This window comes from Pteronotus mesoamericanus, unplaced genomic scaffold, assembly GCF_021234165.1.
Source record: "Pteronotus mesoamericanus isolate MK-2021 breed Mesoamerican mustached bat unplaced genomic scaffold, CSHL_Meso_final contig_50, whole genome shotgun sequence".
NCBI lineage: Eukaryota > Metazoa > Chordata > Mammalia > Chiroptera > Mormoopidae > Pteronotus > Pteronotus mesoamericanus.
In genome coordinates, this window is record NW_026555186.1 from 44,897,598 (window position 1) to 44,922,183 (window position 24,586).

The following is a 24,586-nucleotide window of genomic DNA, read 5'->3' on the forward strand; positions in this document are numbered from 1 at the left end:
ATAAAAAATAAGGTAGATATTCTCTGGAAGAGTGTTCAACATTGCAAGTTAACTAGAACTCTAAAAATTACTGCATCCATTCTCATATTTATTTAAAAAGTGATTGCAGATATCTGGGGATTAGGAAGACAATCCTTGAAAAAGATAATGACCCTACCTTTACGCAGCTGGCATTCTTGAGAAGGAGGATGATAATAATAAAGCTACAAACGAAATCATTGTTTTAGAGAGTAATGAGTGCTCTAAGAAAATTAAGCAGCAGCCCATGTTTGCGTTTATTTTCGACTGTGTGGTCGGGAAAGGGCTCTCTAGAGTTGACATTTGAGTTGAGACCTAAACAAAAAGGAACCAGCAGGCAAAGTACCAGTCACAAGGAACAGTTCTCGCACGAGGAACGTGCTTGGATGGAACTTGGCTACTACTTCCAGGAACTGCAGGAAGCCCTTTGTGGCCAAAGCTGTGAGCACGTGTAGGAGGAGATGGCCTCCCCAGAAATAGGTAGAGTTTCGTTTTTATTCTAAGTGCGATTGTTGTCCTTTGGAGGTTTTAAAGTGGAGTGGGAGGTGTGTGATTTAATACAATTGACATTTAAAATATAATATTGCACTTTGACTTTACTTCTATCTAATTTCTAACTCCCGTAGGGGTCAAACGACACCCCTGTCGTCCCCGTTTGCCCAGGCTGTTTTGCGCTTTCCGGCGTGTTTGCAACCGCTGCCCTGCGTCCTCCTGTTGACAGCCTTTGAGTAGCCTGTGACAGTTGGCAGGCGCAACGAGGCGCAGCCTAAGCCAAGTTGCTGCGGCGGCGGGGGATGCGGGGAAGGAGGGAGAGGGAGAAAGGCGGGGGCCGCGGTCCGGAAGGGCCTGGGCCTCCGCCTCGAGAGTAGCAACGCCGCGCACACCAAGCAAGGGATGAGGGAGCCGGCCCCGGCTAGCCTCCCCGGGGCCCACGGGCCCCTAGATGCTTCATCCCCTAGGTTTGCCGGGACTGCCCAGATTTGACATCGCGAACAATGGTGGCAAGGGGCTGGAGGCAAAGGCGCCAGGGCTGGGGGCCAGAGATGGTTAAGGGAGCTTCTACTTCTCCGGTCCAGCTCCGTCCGCCTAGGCCCAGGACTTCAGCGGCGGCACCCTTCGGAGCCGCAGGTGTTGATTTAGGGCTCGGCTCCAAAAAGCCTTCCGAACACCTCCTGCGGTGCCCACGGCCTCCGGCATATCCAGCGCCGGGTTTTGTGATTCGCCTGCTTGTAGAGGCCACGCCCGGAACCCAGAGCCGGGGGACTAGATCCCTGGGGTCCCCCGACTGCCTTCTGTCTCTTGGGATACGCCCACTTGGGACCGCTCTGTGGCAGGCGGGCAACCCTGCCGAGACAGTTCCCAGCGCCTCCTCTTCTGAGCCTTGGCGAAATGAGCGCCCGGAGCTGCTCTGCAGTTCGGGGAGCGACCCCTCCGCCTTCGTATCTCGGCGACAGTGGCACCTCCCAGCGAGTCCCCTCTTCACCAAGTCACCCGAATTAGCGACCCGCTCACTCTACATACACTCCTGATTTAATGCTCAGTGAGGGCACTTATTTCAGCCTCGTGTATCTTCTGCATTTGTTTATTGTCTGTTTCCGGAATGTCTGCTCCGTGGGGTAACGACTGTGTTTTTCCACCGCGGTGGTGAATACTGGAAGCCTAGGATCATGCTGGCTAGGACGCAGTAGGCCTTCACGTTTGCTGACTGACTGAACGTGGTTCCGGGGGCCAGAAGAGAGAGTGGAGGCAAACCTGGTGGGGGCGTGGCTTGTTCACACCCCGCCCATGGGCCCGCCCTCCGCTATAACCCTCTCCAACCCCTCCTCTCTCCGGTGTTGGCTGCGGGCCCTGCGAAGCGTTTTCTATTTTGATCCTTCGCATTTTCTGCAGCTATCGCGAAAACCCGGAACGGCTGAATCACGGAGTTGCGGAGCGGCGCCGCCCCTCGCAGCGCCTCCCTAACATCCCTCGGTGGCCGCGCTGGGCATGCTCAGTCTGCAGGGCCGCTTCAGCCCTCCGTGTAGGAAGCTAGGGTGCTCCGGCTGTAAGGAGCCGTGGCGGGGGGAAAATGGAGCCCTTCACCAGTGGTGAGTGGGCGGCCGGAGGGCCTGCGACCGGGGCTCTCTGAAGCCCAGAGGATTGTGGGCAGTCGTAACCCGAGGGGTCGGGATGCAGTTGCTCCCATCCTGGGTTTTCTGCGAGGGTTTGGGGGCGGGGAGATGGGACTGGGGGAGGCAGCGGGAGGTTCGCGGGCAGGGGTCCGGCCGAGCAGGGTGCGGGGCCAGGGGCTGGGGTGAAAGTCAACACTGCCGCCTTCCCGGGTGGGGATGGGGGGGAGTCGGGTGCGGCTGGACCCGATTCTCCGCTCGGCGGCCAGGTGGGCGAACGACAAAGTTTGGGCTGCAGTACGCAGAGGAGGGGAAGTGGGAAAGTTGGCAGCACGGGTTTGCCCCGCATAAGGTGGTGTGCGTCATGGCCCCTGCCCAACCTAACTTTGGTGCTGTGCTGGGAGCTGTCCCCCTGTCCTTCAGCGAGTTGCAGGTGTGACTTCTCCGAATAGGACGGGTCGGGGTAGGGATCCTGCCGGTTGATTTAGTGGAAGGGAAGGAAACTTGGGGAAAGGCTTGGCGACCGCTGCTCAGTGCCGAGGAGGTGCCTGCCGGTGTTGCCACCCTCCTGTGGGTTGCTGAGGCACTGCGCAAGGCGTTCAAGCTTCCTTTCCCCGGCTCCCGGCAGGTCTGGGTGTTCTGGTGCAGTTTTTCAGTGGAAGGCTCATTAAATATCGAGGGTCCGTCACGGTGATATCACAATGTGACTTGAGGGGAGAGCCAGAGTGGGAGCCTGTGGGATGCGCTACAATAGTCACAGCCTTTTACTGAATGGAGAGACTAAATCCCGCCTTAGTTAAAACGATGGCTTTTGTTTGGAACAGATGTGCCAGAGTTACAATATAAGGGTGAGATGTCTAACCATTTTGCGGCGTTGGTTATATGGATTCTCTTTTGGGATAGAAAGTGGGAAAACTGCCAGTAAGGGATAATTCACGCTTACATAGAGAATTCACTTTCTAGTTGACATGTTTTCCAGCGAGTGGTTGGTTACTTACGGGAGTTTGTCATATTAATAGAGGCCAAGTCTCCAGCTGTTTGGGTGGGTCGTTGTCACCCAAGAGACAGAGACAATGTCCGCCATCCCCACCGACAGCCATCCTGACTTGGTGGTTTGTTGTGCTTCATTCATGGGTCTGCGCACTACTCATTATTCTTCCTGCTCCTACTCCAGAATGCTTTATTCTACTGCCATCTCCCTGTCTGTAATGTTTAATCGGGTTTAATGATGACAACTTTAATTCTAAATCTTCTCATTCAAGTTCTGTTTGTAATCATTAAGGCTCTGAGAAGAGTCAAGTAAAGTTACTAAGACAATTAAGGAAGATTGGAACAGAAAGGAAGCTTAAAGTCCATCTAGTACTTTACACTAGTACTTTAGTGTAAAATATGTTTAATACAGATCGTCATATCCTTTCAAATGACTCTTACAAAGCTTTTTCTTTGTTCTAAGCAGAATGCTTGGAGCTTCCATCTTTCTAGGATTTTAAATGTGAAATTTTACTTAAATTAAAAAAAAATTTTCCACAGCAAGGCCAAGTCATCCATTTGGTCAAGAGCATGGCTAGCTGATTTTATGAACTGGTACTTATGGAATGAAAGTACATTCTCAAGTCTTAAAAGTTGGGGCCTTTTCTCCTTTCTTAGAACATGCTTTCCTAGATACGAATGTTTGCAAATTGCTGCATTTGTAAAGGCAGTGAAAAAGTCCAACAGACAAAAACAAAACAGAAGCAAACCTTCAACTTTTATGTAGGAAATTGAATTTCAAATCCTTTCCTGTCCTGTCTTCCAGATTTTCAGTGTGTGCTAGAGATAGTTTGGCATGCATCATTTTAGTTAATGTAAATCCTTTACCAAGGAGAATAGAAACTACAATGTCTAAAGTCACAAGAAATGAGCTCCTAGCAATTTGAGGTACTTTTCAGGTTTAAGGGGGACTGTTTTTGTTTTTTTTTTAATTTCAGAAATTTTGGATAACTATAGATTTTTCTACTGTTTTCAAACAAGACATCTTTGTACTTAATCCCTTTAAGTACAAAGGATATGTATATTTAATTCTTCTCTCATAGGTCTGGGTGTTCTGGTGCAGAGTATTTCATTATCCATAGAATTTATGATTGCAAGAGTTGTCAAGCTTGGTATTGGCTTTTGTTTCAAATTCATGCTCTTTTAGTGAAATCTTCACTGTTTACACTTTATCATATATCCTGTATGTGGAAAGAGTTATGAGATCTTAACAAAGTTTTAGTTACAGGACCACATGTCTTTCAGTTAAAATCTTGTCAAGGGTTTTACCCTGTGATCTATAAATTTGCAAAGAAGGCAAATTTAGTTTCTGTTTTGTCATTTTGGCTTTCAGTACTCATCTATTCTGGTAGGGCTTTCTGTACATTGTTAAAAGTTGCTGCTGCTGTGGTTCTTTTTTCTTGGACCCTGCTCTTTGCCTGCTGATTATGTGAACATCCTACATTAACCTGTCCAAATAACACTGCAGCAACCCATTTAATATACACATCTCCAGAAGAGGCTTCAAAAGAGGAACCTTAGTGTCAGGAATTCCCATTGGGCTTAGGAGATATTTTTGGTCTTGCCCTTGGAGGGACTGTTATGCTGAAGATTGGATATCCATTCTGGCTTTGGATCTTCTGCGATTTTTTTTTTTTTTTTTTTTTTTTTTGTGGGGAGAGAGATGTGCTAGACCAGTACTCAAGAGTGTTTTAACAGTAACTATTATGTCCTGTTAGGCAGGTAGAGGTGAAACAGTTAGAAAGTAGTGATTTATATATTTTCAAAAAACAACAAAAGTGATGGCAGTTCTCTAAACCTCTAGATAGATACTGTTGTAGATTAGGACAAGTTATTATTGATGACGGTCAAGCTTTATTTGTCCTCTCTCATGTGCATTCAGGGTTGGGGTATTTCAGAGTAACGTAAGTTTTTGTTAAGGAATACAATCACCTGGGCTCACCCTCAGAATCTGATTGAGGAGGTCTGAGATTGTTGGCTTTAGGAATATGTGACTTCATTTTGAGGATGTGAGAATTATTCACCAGAAGGGAGCAAATTCAGGATTTGGAGGCATATTGACAGAGAAGGACTTTTTATCTTTATGTGCTGTGTGTGTCTATGTGCATATGTATATGTGTTTTTTCCACCTATGCTTTGTGGGTCTGAAGGAAATCTAGAAGGTAAAAAATCTAGAACATTGGTAGTTTGAAGTCCCAGAACTGAAAACATAATATAAACAGTAAGTCATTTTTTCCATATGAACAAAGCCCCCAGAAATTATTTTAGCACTCCAGCCTGGTGCATAATCAAACAGGGGGACTTTCCTGTCTTACAAAATTATTTTTGTTTTTGTTTTTAAATTGCAACCCAATTGAAAGTATTTCTCAACTTCCTAATGAGAAGTCTGGAGAACAAATTAGATATTTGTGGGTTGTAAGGCAGTATGAAATTGTGATTTCATCTTTTTATGTTATAAAATAATAATTGTCCTATAGCATACATTTACAATTTTTTAGAATTATCTATCAAAAGTGTGAGCTTACCACATTTTGTTTATATGTTTTATATCTTTTGTTCTATGATAAATTACTACACTGAGAGAAAACCCTTAAGAAATGGAAGATAGGAGTTTTTCTCTCTGATAGAATATAAGTTAAATTCTGTTTTTAGTCCATCTGTCTTGTTTTTACTTTAGTTAAGGGAAATAGGAACTATATAGGAGCTGAGTGTTAACATTTAATAGTCTAAGGTTGAGGCAGTAACTATAAACCAATTCAGTTTTTAACTGGAAAGCAGTGGTTGAAAAGTTCTTTGCTTTCCACAACAACCTCGAAGAAAGAGTGGCTTGAAACAAGATAAACAGCATAGTTTAGATGCAACTGAAACCAGTGATTATCATTGATCTGTAGATAATCCTTGAGAACTCACCTGAAAGATACATAACCAGAAAGATTGGTTATGAGGAAATTATCATATAGAAAATAAACAAGAGGATTTCCTCCTCAGCAATTCAGTCAGATATCATTTTTTGAATGCCCATTACAAAGTAGATTTTCTGCTAGGCATAATTATAAAAACCCCACAAATCTGTCATCAGATAATGCTAGCCTCAGTGAGAGACATGAAATGCAAGAATCTAGTTTTGTTCTCATGCTGATACATAGAAGTGAAAAAGCAATAAAAGTTTAAGACAGTTTTCTAATTATGAAATAAATGTACAGGGTTGTCTTTATAACCCGTTCATATAATATCTGTCACCAATAAGTTCACATTTCTACTGTGAATATTCCTGTTAGGGAACAGAAGCATTTTGACCCTCTCTATGAAAGTGATAGGAAATCTTAAAAGTTGGGATGGAGCTGGATTAGATCGCTGCTTCCTGGCAGTTGAGGTGAGGAGGATAGTGCAGACATGTTCTGTAAATTTGTTACCTAATGTCTTGAAAACTGTAGGTGGTTGGAGGTGGTGCAAACACTACCTTTCCATAATACTAGTGGAGCAACCAGAGAAAGCCTTTTTTTTTTTTTTTTTTAATTTGAATCAGTTGACATGCACCTTTTCTGAGTGTTCACAGGAAACAAGGCGAGGGAAATTTTGAAGCCCTTGTGATAGTACAGTTCCTGCATATCTAGTGGCCTTTTTAGAGAAGGCTGCTCATGGCCTTAGTGTTCCTGTACAGTTATGGTGACAGTAAGAGTTCCTGTGTCAATGCAAGAGCGGTCCAGATTCCTCTGTAACCTGATTCTTTATTGTAATCCATTTGTGATTGTCCTGGGAGGTCCTGTAGGACAGTGACTCTAAAGGTCTTTAGGGAAAATTGGGACTTAGTCAAATTAATGATGAAGATGAAAGACGTAGAGATTTAAGGTAGAGGAGGAAGGTGATAGGCAGAGATTTTCAAAATGGTCATGCGTTGAGCCCTGCAAGTTTGGTTTAAAAAGGAGTCTAGTTTGGTGAGCAAGACATTGTTGTTTGACGTTGAAAGACAGAATCAGAGTTGGAAGGGGGAGGTAGGGCGGATCTGATTGGACAAAAGAAATGGAGGGGTGAGCGGAATGAATGAGTTAAGATCTACATTTGAAGGACCTAGAAGGAGACAGAGAACATTTGCCATGAGTTTAATCATACAATGTACTTCCCTCTTTCACAGTAAAAAAATTCAGTTACTTGTAAGTTAGGACTGTTCATTTTCATGAGACTTTCAGATTTCAAGAGAAAAAGTACAAAGAGGACTGTAGAGCCATTGACCTTGCGATACCATCCTGGGAGTAGTGACTGTTCTTTATATCTTGGTTTTACTTCACTTTTCTGCTGTTGCTTATGCTTGAATAATGAGGCAAATAATTTTTTTAAACTCCAAGGTTAGCATCTAAACTAGGAGGCAACCAGTTCTTTTGCCTAATAAAGTGAATTCAGGCTTCCAAGGAAGTTTGAAAAACAATGGAAAATCAATTTCAACTGTAGAAGATCCTTTGAAGTTCTTTTCATTTTAGAGTGTTTTCCTCAATGAAGGTCTTCCTGGGCATTCCTCCCATGTATTTTAAGAATGCAGTTGCCAACACAAAACTCAAGCCAATTGTCTGGATTTCTGAAGGTTGTGGGGCTGGGTGGTCCAGTCTTCTCCAATCCCCCTGTGCTTTTGGGGCAGGCCAAGCCAATGATCTGGGATGAAGGGAGTAAAAGGCTTCCTGATGTTTCTGTGGAGAAAGCTTCATAAACTAGGAGAACAGGAGAACGGGAAGTGCAATGAGATAACAGGTATCTCTGTGGATTGGCTGTCCTTCCCGATCTCACAGTGATGATGACCTGACTGTATGGTAATGTTTCCCCAACAACTACCTCAGGTGTCATAGAGGAACTTTCTGGTGGGCAAGGAGCCTTTGAGTCATAGTATTTCTCACAGCTGAAACTTATTTTATAAGATTTAAAACAGTATTGAACACCTCAACAGCATTACGCCATTCCAAGGGTCTCTTCAGAAGAAAAATGCATGGAAGTTAATGGGAGGGATTGAGTAAAGTAAGTAAATGTTTAAAAGACCTTTAAATTGCTTTTGGTCATGTGATTTGAAATCATAAAGTAGTGCGTGTAATCCTTGTCTAGTCTATTCTTGTTCCAAAACTGTGACAAGGGCCTCAATGGCTAAATAAGGGAGGCTGCTGTCCCCTTGGGGCATAGTGGGAGGAACTAGTGTGTCTCAGATTTATCAAGGTCATATCTATGAGTTTGATATGGGCCCCCCTTGTAAGAATTAGCAGTAGTTTTTCTGCTTTTAAAACTGAATGTTAAGTACCTAACCCTTTGGGCCACTGACATGTTCTTGCAGTATCTAGATTGGGTGGCTAGATTAAGAAATCAGCTCAGACTGAGCATGGAGTACTGGGTGTGAGTGGGAATAAGAAATGCATTCCTCTTGAAAACAGCAGCCTCACATCCATCTGCATCAACCCAGACTAGTGAGGCTTGGTAACTTTCCAGTTGGAGGGAGCACACAGAAAAATAATTGAATGTGGAAAAGAGGGTCTAATCCGAATGGGGGTTAGATAAGAAATATAGTGTGTTGTGTTAGATAGAAATAAGCTACCTTTGCTCGAGTGCAATTGTTCATTGCAGTTGGGTACTGTTATAGTTCTGTTTTAATTAATTGTCAATTTGGGAAATGCCATAGAGATAAAAACTTGAAGAATTCATACAGAGAAACTTTTCTTGGCAGGTAATCAAATGACAGTGATGATTGGTAGAAAAAAATGTGGTTCCAATCCCAGAGTTTTGGGTAATCATCACAATTTTTTTTTTAAATGGACTGATGATAAACTGACTCTCATTATGTTTTAAATTGATGGCAAAATTTTTGCTACAGAGGTTTAAGGCTATCATTTACTTGTGTTTTATCAGTCTGATGAGTCAGATGGAAAATTATTTCAGAGAATTATCAGCAAAATAATGTTTTGATCAAATCTATCTCAGATCAAGTCTAGCAAATACATTCACTGATTGAAGTACTTTCTAACTCATAAGCATCCTATATACATTGAAGGGTTCTTACAGATTTCTTTTGTAGATCTCATTCAGTAATTTGCATTCTCTATTAAATCACTTAAATCAGAGGTATTCATTGTGCCTAATGCCATTTTTCAATTTAAATTAAGGATTATGGGAGATTAATATTATTTTGAAATTATATTCAGATAGTTGATGGAATTAAAAATAAGCTTTTTAACTTTAGATCTTTAAAAAATATTCGCCACTTTGTAGATTTGTCTGAGAGATTAGTGAGCATAAATATTTAGGCATTATTGACAATTTCAATTCCTTTTTATGGCTGAATCTTTCTAAGAGGTACCAGGAGGATTTTCAAGGATTGTGGGACTTACGTTATGAGGAAAGATTTTAAAAATATTATGAACAAGTTTGCTATAAGTATAAACAGTAGAGTAAGTAATTTAGCCTAGGAAAGGAAAAGAAAATTGAAAATTAAGCTCAAATAACTTTTATTTCCCCTTATGAGGATGTTGGCTAATTTTTAAATGGCCAAAAAAAAGAGGCATATCTGATTAATGTCATAATGATAAATATAAGGATAAGGAATATTGTTTGTGTTCTTTAGTCCATGGAATACTATGTTCCACTTGTTAACTTGATACTTTATAGGTGTACCCTAGCCAAAAATTTAACTAGAGTATTTTTTCCTGTGGAATCTGCAATGTTTTTGAATGCTGGTTGTTCAGTAGAGATAAATGGTTGTTATTAGAGCTTTGTACATTATTGTAATTTTTTATTCTATATTAAGTCCACTGTACATAACCAGAGAAAATAAATGCTGAAAAATATACATATGAATATATAAAAATGTTTTTAGAAAAAGAACGCTTTGAGCTCAATTCTGTTTTATTGAAACCAGATAATATGAGGGTTTAAATCTACTTATGTTTTTTTTCTTTATTTCCCCCTTTTTTTTTGTTTTGAATTTCTTCCTTTTTAAATCATGCTAATAGCTTTCCTTCATCTCTTATTTTTTTCACTAAGACTAAACATAGAACAAACCAAAATTAGTTTTCCATGTCTCCTTGGAAAGTCAGGAGTTGGGGTCAGAGAAAAAGCATGAATGAATATTTTAGTACAAATTCTTCTTGAATACCATTTTAAACTGCCTCAATTAATAGGTGTTTATAAAGTTTGTTTTTTGACATGTCCCCACTTACCTCTTCTTAAAAATATAATAATTTTTAAAGAAGATACCTCCCTCAATTAAATACATTAAAATATGTATTAATTTTATGCTAACTTGTGCCAAGCTTTGCTCCTAAAGCTGTAGTAAAAATATGAATGCAGCATGGTCTCTGTTTTTGCAGAGTTTATAGTTCAGCAGAAATAATTTTTTAAAAATGTATATGAACACACAATGTAGTACCTTCTCTTAGAAAACTGTCAGGCTTCTCTAAGAAGCACAGGTCCCATCCTATACCACTTTCCCTAAATACACTTGGTTTTGTACTTTTACCTTTTTCATTTTGGAGATCTATCCAGGATGATAGATCTGTCTGTCTATCTCATTTTGTAAGACTGCTACATAGGATAACATAATATAGAAGAGTGGTTCAGATGGCTTTATTTAAATCCTGTCTCCTTACTATTAGCTCTGTGATTCTTACTTAAGAATATTAGAAAGATATTCTCATAAGTTTAGTTAAAAGACTAAAATGTGGTTAGAAACTCAGACTTTTATTGTTTTTAGCTGAGGTCTAAGATATGTACATGGTGATTTGACATATTCCAGCCATAGTGAGGTTTTCAAAATTGAGAACAAATGGTATTTCTTATATCTTGTCTAATAAAGGCTTGAGGCCAGTATAGGAGGATTCTTTTCATTTCATATTTACTAACAATTATCATGCATTTGTAACACTTTCAGGGAAGTGTACTGTAAGAGTAGAATAGAGGAGCTATTCATTTCTACATTCAATTTGATTCTGGCTTAGATGTGTTTTTCTGGTTCCTTTAAGCAAATGTAATATGCAACACCTCATTCATACAAGTAGAACTTGTTTCAGTCTTTGATTACGTATTAAATATATTTTGTCTGTTAGTTGGGGTTGAAGTAGTTAGGAATTTAAGACCAAAAGGAGTAGTGTTAAGATGAAGATACAGAATAAGGGTACTTCATTAACTGGTAACAAGGCCTGTATTTCATAGGCATCAGGAATGAAAACAAACATGTCTATGTTTAAATTTATACCTATTTTGCTGTTTCCTCACAGGAAGTATAATAAGAAGCTAGTTTTATTAGTGAACTTGTATGTCTGCTGGTGACTGTGACAGCTTCATTTATTATTATTATTTTTGCAGAAGGATTGTAACTTGGCATCAGCTTTTGGCTATGAGAATATGTTATGAATCATGGCAATTTACCTCCTTACCTCCACCCTGCCCGTAGTCTCCAGAACTTTTTTCCCCCCTCACAGAGATAATACTTTCAACTTTTAAAACATATCAGGTAGTGATTTTGACCAAATAGCAAGATGAAGTGTCTATATGGAAGGACTGCATGGGAACAGAGTACAGGCATTTCTCATCTTGGGCCAGAATTATTTCGGGGACACCTCAGGGTTAAGAAGAGAGTGTTCCTGTGTTCATTGCAGCATTATTTACAATAGCCAAGGTATGAAAGCTTATGTTTTCAAAAACTTAAAGTTTATTCTGTTACAAATTTTGTATTTGGATCATTTCTTCTTAATCTGAATATTTTACTGGATATATTTTTACTTGGCCTAAACATTATAGGTTTTTATAAGCCTTATTTTTAATGACATAAGAATTGCAAATTCACCAATCTACCACAATTATTTCATTAGTACTCATTTAGGATGTCTCCTGTTTGTCTTTTAAAATAATAAACAGTGCTCTGAAGTTTTATTCAAGTGATATTTAAATTTTGGTCATTTAAATTTTGATGCATCACACTTTCTGCTTATCTTAAGATAAAGCTCACCGTCAGTGTATCAAAAAGCCTCTACCTTTGCCATAACTAAATACTGCCATTAAAGAACCATATTTACAGAATAAATATATTAAAAATATATATAAAAAATAGAGTGTTTTTCCAGAGGACTAAATCATATGAGTCCACATTTCTGCCCAGAGGGGCTCAAAGAAACATGAATGGTACGTTATGAAGGCAGAGGCACCACTTTTTCAGGACTCCATTTTCTAAATGGTTAACACTACATTTCAAGGTCTGTGTAAAGAATGTACATGCTTGTTCAGCCAAAAATTATCAATTACATACAACAAATGAAAACATAACTCTCTTATATTTGGTTGCTACTAGAGTTGCCACCTAACATAGTGTTCCACACATGTTAGATGTTCCATAAATGTTATCTGAGATTAATACTACTTCAAATAACTCTGAAATATTTAAATAACAATTTTATTTTGTCTTAATGTGGGGATTTCTCTCTTTGTACCCTAAGTAAAGCTGAATTTCAGTGCTCTTTTCCTTTTCCTATACATTTCTCTATAGCAAATAGAGTAATTCCAAATCACCTTTTTTGGGGGGGAATATTCTTTTCAGTGTACATGAACCTTCCCTTTCACTGATGTGCATTTTGAGTACTTGCTGTGTTTCAGGCACAGCAAGTGCTTAATACAGGAAAGATAGTGCTACATAAGACATGGTCTCAGTGTGCGAGGGGAAGATGGTAGTTAAGGGGAAGGAGTCTCTTACTCTGAAGCATTTTCAAAATCAAAATTAAAGAACGACCTAGCATTTTCCACCTTCCTTCATAGCTAGAGATCAAAGTGGTACAGTTAAATCAATTTCTGTTCTGGCAGTACTCTAGGGCTTCTGGCTGACCTGGTATTGGGGTACTTTTGCCCTTCATTAAAAAGACACAAGAACAGCTCCCAAGCCAATTAGGTTCAGCTTTTAAAAAGTAGTTTCTTAATATCCCAGAATTGATAAGAAGGCATGAATTGGTCATACATAAGCAAGCGTTCATGTGGCCTTACGGGAAGAATAAAGGAGATGAGGCAGCATCATTGCTGTTAATTAGGCAAAGCCATTGAGAGGCAAAGTTCTCTATTAGTTGATATAACAGAATGCTAATGGTATGAGTTAGTTACAGTATGAGTGGGAATGTGAAAGCATGAAACTAACCAGGAGAAAAAAATGGAGATGTTTGTGTCCTAATGTTAATCAAAGGATAAAAATTAAATGACATTTGGAGAACAAAACCAATACAACTCCTCAGTGGCCACATAGCATAAATTACGGTGTGTGAACTGTGAAGACATTAACACAATATCATCTTTCTTTAAAAAAAAAAAAACAACTTTCAATTTCTCTCCCTTTTACTTGGTATATTTATGGAGTACTTATATGAAAACAAAATATAGGCAATGTATTAGTCAACTCAGGCTTCCATAACATAATACCATGAACTGACTGGGTTGGGTGGCTTAAACAACAGTAATTTTATTTCCTTACAGTTGTGGCATGGAGGTTAGGCATTCAAGAGCAAGGTGCGGGGGGCATGGTTGGTTTCTGGTGAGAGTTTCTTCGGGCTTGCAGATGCCCACCTTCTTGCTAAGTCCTCACATGCCTTTCCTCTGTGCCTGCAGAGAGAGCTGTGGTGTCTCAGATGCCTCTTACAAGAACATCAGTCCCATCAGCCTTACCCTTATGACCTCATTTAACCTTAAGTATGACCTTAAAGGCCCCTGTATCCAACTACAGTCACATTGGGGCTAGTACTTAGCCATGTGAAATTTTTTGGGGGGTGGGACTCAGTTCAGTCCGTAACAGGCAGCCTTCGAGTTGGATGCTTTGTTTATGGTGAAGAAGACTGTGTTTTTCCATAGAAACAAATTATTAGAGTCCACATTCCTGTCTGAGATTGCTCAAAAGAGCATATATGGTTAATTTAAGTTCAATGAATTTTCCTAGACCCAGGAATAAAGGATGATCCAAAACCCCTTGTTCCGTCCTGCCCTACTAGAGGGTGATTCAGTTCTATACTTATTTTTCTTACTTTATGTATTTATATGCTTTTTCAAACAGTATACTGAAACTTCCATTCTTGAATCAAGATATCTGGAGAGACTGGTAATTTTTTCTTTATCTTTGAAGGCAGAATTATGTTTCTCAAACTTCTTGGTCTCAGAATGCCTTTTCTACTCTTAAAAATTATTGTGGACCCCTAAAAGCTTTTGTTTTATTTCTAGATATTTAGTGTTTTACAAGTTAACACTGAAACAATTTTTAGAATATTTATTTCATAACAATAAAATCCTTTTACATGTCAAATAATATCTTAATGAAAAATAACTGTTTTCCAAAACAAAACAATTATTGAAAGCCATTATTTTACATTGTTGCAAATTTCTTTAATGTCTGGATTAATAAATGACAGCTAGATTTTCAGATTTGCTTCTGCATTCAGGCTGTTATATTACATGTAATATACCTTTGTATAACTCCACTGTATACTCATGAGAGAATGGGAACAAAAATGGCAGATAACCTCTTATTAAGAAAATAATTTTAACCTTGAGGAACGGCTGAATGAGTGTTAGGGGTTCTAGGGTACCTATACCACATCTTCATAACTGTTGCTTTGAACATTAAATCTGCCTTTTACAGGGACTGGAGAGGAACACCTAAGGAGTCCACAGCAGATAGAAAGTGGAACTGTTGGAATTAGGCAGCAGGTTTCTTAAGATAGATCTAGGTCATAGGAGAAGGAAATGTTCTAGCCAGGCATATCTGACAAACCACGTATCAGGTGCCTTGGTTATTTGAGGATTCTACAGTTATTTATTTCAGCCCTTGATAGTTCTAAACTAGGGTGGACACAAAATTTTAGAACACTCTTTAATTACCTTAAAAAAGACAATTGGGTTTTATCTATTCTGTGTTACAACGTGAAGAGTTTTCAACCTGCTGCCCTTCTTTCCCAAAACCCCTCCCTCCAACATAGACATAATGTGAACACATCATTTGTCTTCTCAGTCCTTTAGTGGTTTCTTAAATTTACCTTAATCTTAATGAATTAAATGTCTGCACAGTTTAATTCAATTAGTTATTTACTCTTGTTCTGATCTGTGGAGTCCGGAATGATATAAAACCCTTTGTCCCATATCTCTCTTTAAGAGAACTATAATAAACCCTTTTTTTTCCCCCCGCGGTACTTAGGGTTACGAATGACTAGTATTGATCTACTTAAAATTGTTTTTCCCCTTGAAAATATATCTGCACCCTCATGTTCATAGCAGCATAATTTATCACAGTAAAGACATAGAAACAACCTAAGTGTCCATCTAAGGATGAATGGATAAAGAAGTTTGGTACATACATACAATAGAATGTTACTCAGCCTTAGAAAACAAGGAAATCTTTGCTCTGGTCTGGGGGCTCCAATGATTGGAACGCCATCCTGTATACCAAAAGGATACCGGTTTGATCCCCAGTCAGATACCTAGGTTGTGGGTTCAATTTGCGGTCGGGGCACATAAGGGAGGCAACCGATTGATGTTTCTCTCTCTCTCCTGCCTCACTCCCTCTCTAAAACTGATAAAAATATCCTTGGCTGAGGATTTAAAAAAAAAAGAAGGAAATCCTACAATTGGCGACAACATGGATGGACCTTGGAGACATTATGCTAAGTGAAATAAGTCAGAGAAAGACAAATACTGTACTTGTCTTACATGCGGAATCTAAAAAAAACACAAAAAACACTAAAAACCGACAAACACAGCAAACACACAGAAAAAAGGACAGATTTGTAGTTACCCAGAGGCAGGTTGTGGGGACAGGGACAGTTGGAGGAAGATGGTCAAAAGGTACAAACTTCCAGTTGCAAGATAAATTAGTACTAGGAATGTAATGTACACATGATGACAATAGTTAACGCTGCTGTATGATATATAGCGAAGTTATAGAGTAGATCCTAAGAGCTCTCGTCGCAAGGAGCAAATTTTTTTTATTGTATCTGTCAATATATGAGATGATGGCTTTTAACTAAACAAACCCATTGTGGTAATCTTTTCACAATACTTTATGTAAATAAAACCATCATGCTTTACACCTTAAACTTACACAGTGATGTAGGTCAGTTATAAGTTCAGTTAACCGAATTAATGTTCTGTAAAAGTAGGTTCTATACCCAGCCATTCTAATCTGTTCATTTAAAGTACCTTGAAGAGAATTAGCTATTCACTCTGTTGTTCATAGGAACTGTCAGGCACGCTTTTGAACAGAAGACCATTTATGGTACCTTTGTGTGAGTTAACAAAAAGTAATTGTGGAACAAAGGTCTGGAGTCTGGCATGTGAATGTGCAGTAATTGTTCAAATGAATAAGCCTCACAAATTGGCCTTTGTATAATTAAAATCAGAATACTGAGGTGTTGCACTTTCCTGGTTCTTAGTTTTAACATTTTTTAAAGTTAAAGTCAAAGCAAAACAAAATCTACATTCTATCCTTCCCTCCATCCCCATTTTGAGGCAACAATTGACCTGCTTTCTGTTGCTATAGATTAGTTAACATTTCCCAGAATTTTATTTAAATGGAATTATATAGATTTTATATAAATTTAGTCATATACTATCTTTTTTGGCCTGTTTTTTTCAATCAGCATAATTTTGAGGTTTGTCCAAGTAATATCAATATTTACTGTTTTTCTTTTAAAATTGCTGAGTGGTATTCCATTATATGGATATACCACCATTTGTTAATACCTCTTCATGTACATTTGTTTCGGTTATTATAAATAAAGCTGCTGTGAACATTCAAGTACAAATCGTTGTGTAGACATTAGTTTTTGTTTCTCGTGGTTAAATACCTAGGAGTTGATTGGTTGGGTCATCTGATAGATGCATGTTTTAACTTGCAGAAATTGCCAGGTTTTCCAAACTGGTTATTTCATATTTCTGTTGTCAGTATTATGGTGGTGCTTCTCCATATCCTTGCCAAAACTTGGTAAGATTAATCTTTTTAATTTTAGCCAGTCTTGTGGGTTTGTAGCAATATCTCCATGTGGTTCTAATTTGCATTTCCTTGAGGACTACTGATGTTGAGCATCTTTTCATGTATTTTTTTGTCATTAGCTCATCTTTTGTGAATTGACTGTTCAAATCTTCTGCCCATATATAGAGTTATAAGAGTTCTTTATGTATTCTGCATTCACGTTTACAAAAAATATAAATATATTTGTGTAATATATAACCTATGTGTTATACAGGGTGGGGCGAAAGTAGGCTTACAGTTGTTCATATGGAAAATAATACAATAGTTAATAAATGTTACTATGTTAATACACGAATAAACTGTTTCACTCACAACTGTAAAGCTACTTTTGCCCCATCCTGTATGTGTTGCACAAACATGTATAATAAGTTACATATATGTGTATATATGGATACATATACATATATCAAAACACTAAAGGTGTTGCTCTGTGAAGTTCTCCACAGTTTTCTGTTAAGAAAGCCTCAGTACTTTGTATTACACTATATATAATATGTATTTTTTCCCAGCTGATTTCAGAGTTTTTCGTACTTTGTTTTACACTATATATAATATGTATTTTTTCCCAGCTGATTTCAGAGTTTTTCTTTACTTTCGTTTTTTATTTTTAGCAGTTTATTTGTGTCTTGATTTGGTTTTCTTTGGGCTTATTCTTTTGTGCTTTTAAAGATTTTGTTTATTTTTAGAAAGAGGGGAAAGGAGAGAGAAAGAAGGAGAGAAACATTGATATGTGAGAGAAACATCTGATCGGCTGCCTCTGGCACAACCCCAACTGGAGATCTGGCCCATAACCCAGGCCTGTGCCCTGACCGGGAATTGAACCAGCTACTTTTCAGTCTGCAGGCCGGCACTCAGTCCACTGAGCCGCACCAGCCAGGGCTGGGCTTATTCTTTTGTTAGGTTCATTGAACTGTAAATTTATGTCTCTCACTGTATTTGCAGAGTTTTAGACCATATCTTTTCTCAGATGATTGTTCTGTCCCAGTATTTTTTTACATGTGTTAGTCTTTTTGATACTGATTAACTTGTTGATATTGAGGCACTGCTGTTTTTTTCAGTGCTTCTTTTCTTCCTGTTTTTGATTTTGAGGCACTGCTCACTTTTCTCAATCTTTCTTTTATCCCTTTTATTCAAATTGAATAATTTCTGTGTATCTTTAAGAAATATAATATGTGAATAATAATTAAAACTGACCATCAGTTTGGAACTTACAAACCCCCTGATAAATAGCGGGAGTAAATAGCTGCAGTGTCTTCAGTGAAACCAGTGATTCAGCAAATAAATATAAACTAAAACTTAAAAAATAATCTCATACAATATGATTTGCTGTAAATTTTAAATTGCTAATTGAAACACATTTTAAAGCAAGTTTGGCCAAATTCTGGGGTCCAGAGTGTCAACTTACTCTATCAGCTAAGACACTGAATTCTGTGTTTAAACATGTAGTAGTATAGTTATTTTTTTGCCAGTGATGACCATATGTTGAACCTATTTTTTATAAGAAGATGGTAAAGTAATAAAATGTGTTAGAAATATTTGCATCAAAAACATTTTAAAAATTAGTAAATAAAGTTTTATCACTTAGCCAGGAAACTCTAATATTAATAGTTATACATATTCTCTCATCCCAAGTATTATATTTTACTGTATTAAGATTCAGCTAGTGCTTACTACAGGGGAAAAAAGGGGACAGCAGATATTTTTCTCAAAAAATCAGCTATAGCACATGAGAAATTTCTCTAAAAATATAATTTTTTCAGTCATATCTGACTTCTGTTTTGTTTGAGATCAAGATGGAACCATGTTGCTCAGCCTTGAACTGTCGGTTTATTTGTTTCCTGCAATGGTTTTTATTCTTCTGGTTTGGTCTGAGGTCTTGAGAATTCATTTTATTATAAAATGTAAAAACTCATTTTTAAAAAAGCATTATAGCTCTCTTTGCCCTTTTTAAAGGAAAAACATATCTAGGATAGAGTAATAACTTGTAAAATCCTATAAACTTGCTATTTCGGTTGATGAAGGCTTGGACAATGTTAGGATGTTCTGTTACCTGAAAAATACTCATTGAAAAAAAAAATTGTCTGCCATGGTGCAAGAACAAATGACTTCTCTGAGGTTACTTAACCATTTCCTGTGTCTGAGAAAGTAGTTGTTTTCACATCACCAAACTGAACTTGGGTAGAAGAAAACTTAGCTAAGTGATTCTGTGGGTAAAACTCAGTTTCACTTCCATCTTCCTGTAGAGAAGTTAAAATTAAAAAAATTAAAAACAAGAAATCTTCTTGGTTCCACGCATTTTTACTAACCAGCTGAGTAATTTTGGACAGAAGTTAATTGTTTTATCTGTAAAATATAAAGATTTAGCATGTCTCTAAAAAAGCTGCTAATTTTCTAAAGTAGCAAAAAATAAAGTTTCAGTAAAATGGGCACACATTGTGTTGTATTTGGATAATTTTGTAATCTTAATGAGAAAGGGGGAACTCCAACTTACTGCCCATGCTGGAGTAGTAGTACAGTGGGAGGTAACTGGGCACTATCAGGCAGCACCTTTTAAATACCTACTAAGGGCCTGGCCGAGAGAGTTGTCGAAACCACAGTGTCAGTGTCTGGCACATTGTGGGTAGGTGTGTTAACTCTGAGGCCATGCTACACGTCCGTTCAGCTCTTCAGTTCTGACCCACAGGTGGCTCTGTGACCACCCCAGCTCCAGAGGCTGTGGAGACATGAAACGTTTGCCTGGCAGGAGGGACCTGGTTTGACACTCCTGGGCTATTTTAAGTCATATCACACGGTGTTAGAGGGTTTAGCTACTACAGTCAGAAAAATGTGGGTTTGGAACTTGGTTGTGTCACTTGCTAGCAAGTTCTTTAACCTCTTACCCTCTCACTTCTTCATCTGTAAAATGTTGAGGTGATCAAATTAAATAAGCTCATACATAAAATGCTGATTAATAATACAGAAAGCTAATAATTATTGAGCACTTACTATGTGGTCGGCTCTCTTCTAAACCTTTTATATGTATCTCACTGAATTATCACAATTCAATAGGATAGGTACTCTTCTCTCCATTTTACAAATAAGCACACTGAGCTTAGAAAGATGAAATAACCTTTTCAAGTTTACACAGGAAATGGCACAGAACATCTCTGGTTCCAAAGACATTCTTACCTATGCTGCTGTGCTCAACCCATTGTTAGCACATGCTAAAGCCCTCAGTGAATGTTGGTTTTTATTATTTTTATTGGTGGTGGTGCCAAAATGGGGATGGTGATGATGAACTTCAGCTTTACTTTTTTTCAGCATCTAACCTGTTCCTGTTCCAGGACCGCAAACATGTGGATGATGGATAAATCAGTCATCTACTGCTGCATAATAAGCCACAAAACATAGTGGCTTAAAACAACCACCATTTAATTTGCCCATGATGTTTTTAGGTCAGTAATTTGTATTGGGCTCAGCTGGATGCTTCTGCTACTGATTTTGCTGAGGTTGCTTGTAGCAGCCATCCGCTGATGGGTTAACTTGGAGCTAGAAGATTGGAGGTGTCTTTGTTCACGAACCTGACAGTTGGTGCTGGCTGTTGACAGGGCTTGTCTCTCCACATGGTTCCTCATCCACGAGGGGGCCAGCTCAGATTTCTCCTCATAGGGCCCTCAGATCAACAAAAGGGAAGCGGTGAAAGGTACAAGGCCTCTAAGCCTATGATTGGAAATATTTCACTGTCATTTCTGTTGCATTCTGTTGATGAAAGCAAATTACAAGGCCAATATAGATTTAAGGAGTGGAGCTAATAGACTCCATCTCTTAATAGGAAGTCTCATGGAAGATTAATTAGCAAATTCTGTCCTGGTGTCCAGGTTCCTATTTCAGTGACCAGGACCATTTCTAAGACATGTCAAAAGACATGTATTTGAGGGAAAAATAAGGATGCACATTATACATGGGTAGCACTAATGCCCTGTGTACAGTGCACACCCACGTTAAAACCTTGGGTGCACATTATACATGGGAGTGCATTACACATGGCAAAATACAGGTAATTTTCATTAATTTCTTAACTTTACATCATAAACAGATTAAAACATCTGTACATGTAGGAGCGAATTTTCCTATTACTTAACATATAAAACGAAAAATAATAAAAACATTCAATATACCCATAACTTCACTTCGCAGAAATAACCACCATTAACATTTTTATTTACAGTGTGTCCAACTGGACAAATATTTATATACTTAAAATTCTTTAACCTGCCTCAACACTATATTTTGAAGACCTTTCCATATTTAAAATAGATGTAAATAATTTTTATGCCTGCATAACATTTTATTGGTATGAGTATACCTATCCCCTGTTGCCTCACATGTAGGTTGCTTCCTTTTTCTTGCTATGTAAATGAAATTACTGTAAACATTCTGTAAATGTGTGTAGATTCTCTTTAAAATAAATTCCTCTTATGGAGTTATTTGGTCAAAGGAATTAGGCTTTTGACATGTATTGATGAGACATGATTTTAAAAATCCTCTGGTTTGAACTCATCAGTGAGTATAATTTCACAGAGCTAGGTTCTTAAGTATTTTAGTAACATTGTTCTTTAGACATGCATGCATTAATGTACACATTGTGGTTTGTGTTTGGAGGAAATTTGGTGTATTCTCTTAGCTGTCAGGATAAACTTCTAGACGTGAGCCTTAGATGTCAGTTTACCTGTAATATACCTCAAACATAATACTGTTTAAAACCTAGGTAAAAATGTAAACTATGAAAATACATTCCTCTACCATTTCAAGTCAAAGGGTGTAAACTTAGTTCTGACACCATCTTACTAACTAAAGCTTTTATTTTCCATATGAGTCCACTGATTAGAGTTCTACATCTTTCTTGTATATGACATGTGCTGCCCAAGATGCATCTGTAATTTCTAGGATTTTTTTTTCAAGTGGTTTGAGAACTTACACACTTTGAAGCCTGGATGCAAAAATCCTTCTGGGACCCCTTTCCCCCAATCTTTTAGCTTTTCTTCCTAATGATTTGGCAGCACTGTTATTTTGGGGTCTCACTTTGGTAGGGTCTTTCTGGTATATAACCCAGTTTTCATAGAAACTATTTTCTTTTTGTATTTTTTCATTTAATGCAATACTGATTACATAACTACAGTTATAATTTTAACTAGCGTGAGTTGGTTTGAGAACAGACGATTAATTCTTGGTAAGAACACAAGTGCTCTGCTGGGGGCATAACTGCCTGGACCTTCTAGAGACTAGCCCTTTAGTTGTAGGCATCCACTGGGCACATGGCATTAGAAAATGTCTTTCAGAGGAAACAGGGAAGATTGGTTAATTTGGAGGCTTAAGTGTACATAAGTTGAAAGAACATCCACATCGTTCGTGAGGTAAGATTATTTCCTTCCTTTACTGAAAAAAATGACTTTTATTATTCTTGTTTTACAAGTTAAGGTTTGTATTAAACTACAAGTGTTTATTTCTTTCTTTGATTTTTGATATTAAATTTTGTATTTAAAACATTTCACACCAGATTCCTTATGTGCTGCAGCTCTTCTTCTTCTTCTTTTTTTGATGGTACTCTCCTTGGTCATTGGCATTTTCTAGCAGAGTGCCTCCTTTTCGTCGTAAATGTTCTCCTTGGCAGATATTTAAAATAATGTGCTTCATAACTACAGCATTAGACTAGCAAGTAGTTTTATCTTCTTTGCTTCTTCCTTCCAGCACTGAAATGTTGATTTTTGCTTATAGGAGTACAAAACTGCACAGATAATAGCAATTGTGATTAGACATAGTAAATATTATACAGTGTAGAATTTGAAGATGGTGGAGAATTTATTGACTGAACATTTTAGTTTGGTAAAGTAAAATCAATATCTATGTAATGCTTTCCTTTATGTTGTTTCAACCAGAAAATATTGAACATTCTATAAATTCAAATTGCCTTCTTACAAATTGTAGCTGTCGTTTTGTATGTCTTATTGTATAAATGCAATTATAGCAAATGAGCATGGCCTTTATAGATACACTTAATCCCTAGGTTTATTTTGTTAAGAGTTGTAGTGTCTTCACAATCAAAGCAGCCATTTGACAGATGTGTTAAAAGTCAAATGAATTAAAATGTAAAACCTGCATATTAAAATTTCTGTGAAACAGAATTATCTAAAGTTACCTTGTTCCACACTGGCTGGAGTCCTTCATGGACACTGCTGGTGCTGCTTCTAAAAGACACCAAGAGGCCAGAGTTGTTGCCTATGTTTTATCGTTTGGTATTTGTGGCACAGAAGACAAAATAAAGTGTCTGGACTCTTTTTAAAAAAAATATTTATTTTTCTTTAGAGAGAGGGGGAAGGGAGGGAGAAAGAGAAGGAGAGAAACATCAATGTATGAGAGACACCTCTCTAGGTTGCCTCTTTCACGCCCGAACTGGGGACCAAACCCACAACGCAGGCTTTGTGCCCTGACTGGGAATCGAACTGGCGACCTTTCAGTTTCACAGTCCGGTGCTCAATCCACTGAGCCCCACCAGGTCGGGTTAGGGTCTCCTAAATTCATGAATTTATCTACTGATAAGTGCTGTGAGCAACATTTAAGAATCATCTTTTTACAGTTAAAGTTGTGAGGGGGAAAATTGTCCTGATGGATCTTAAACAGTAATTCTAGTGTGCTGGGCTGAAAAATAAAACATGTGTTTATTGGCTTATGATTTTGAAGCCCCTACCCTAATTACTTAATATATTAACAATAAATTCTTTATTAATGTAGCAGTCAATAGTTTGCAAAGTGTTGTGACCCACTTATTTGATAATAATAATCTAAGCAGACAGGGCAGTTATTATTCCCTTTTACCAGTGAGAAAACTAAGGTTCCAACACATACTTAAGTGGTAGAGCCAGAATTAGAATCCCCAGGTTTCTATTTACTACACTTTATGTCTACTAGACCATAATGTATTTAAATTACATACTGACTTTGAGAAAAGAAGAGGAAATGTATTACAAAGTCTGAGGAATCACTGTCCAGTGGAAAAGGAATGCAGTGACTCAGAGCCCATAATCACTGCAGTAACTACTAAGCCCTGCCCTACAGCAGGTGTTAGAAGGAACTTGGAAGCCTCTTGGGTAGCACACTAATTCTATCTTATTACAGGCCTCAGTAAGCCTGGGTTCAGCCCTTGGAGAGTTTATGAGCAGACATGGAGATCATTTTCATTAATTAATACTTCCTTTTAATGTATTGGGCATTGCTACTTTCATTTTCACCTTTTCAACATTTACTGCAGACTTCTTCCCTGCTGGGAACTGAGGATACAAAAAGGAACGACATGAGAGCCCAGCTTGGAGGAATTATCTAAGTGTGAAGCAAAACTTGTAATTGAAGTTTATTTATGCAGAAATTCCCTTCCCTATTCAGTAAA

The 24,586-nt window shown here is 38.1% G+C and overlaps 1 protein-coding gene across 3 annotated transcripts in view; it reads left to right on the top strand.

Annotated features, from left to right (window-relative positions):
* Positions 1 to 458: 458 nt before the first annotated feature.
* LNPEP (leucyl and cystinyl aminopeptidase) overlaps positions 459 to 24,586 on the top strand; it is a 91,478-nt gene continuing 67,350 nt past the window's right edge. For 2 of the 3 annotated variants that reach the window (XM_054578630.1, XM_054578628.1), the window contains exon 1: positions 1,946 to 2,105. Coding sequence is in view for 2 of the 3 variants with exons in the window: in XM_054578628.1 (XP_054434603.1) it covers positions 2,087 to 2,105 (19 nt within the window). In the remaining variant the exon portion in view is untranslated. Of the gene's footprint in view, positions 499 to 1,945; positions 2,106 to 24,586 lie in introns of those variants that run through there. The other variant, XM_054578629.1, reaches the window with a different exon arrangement.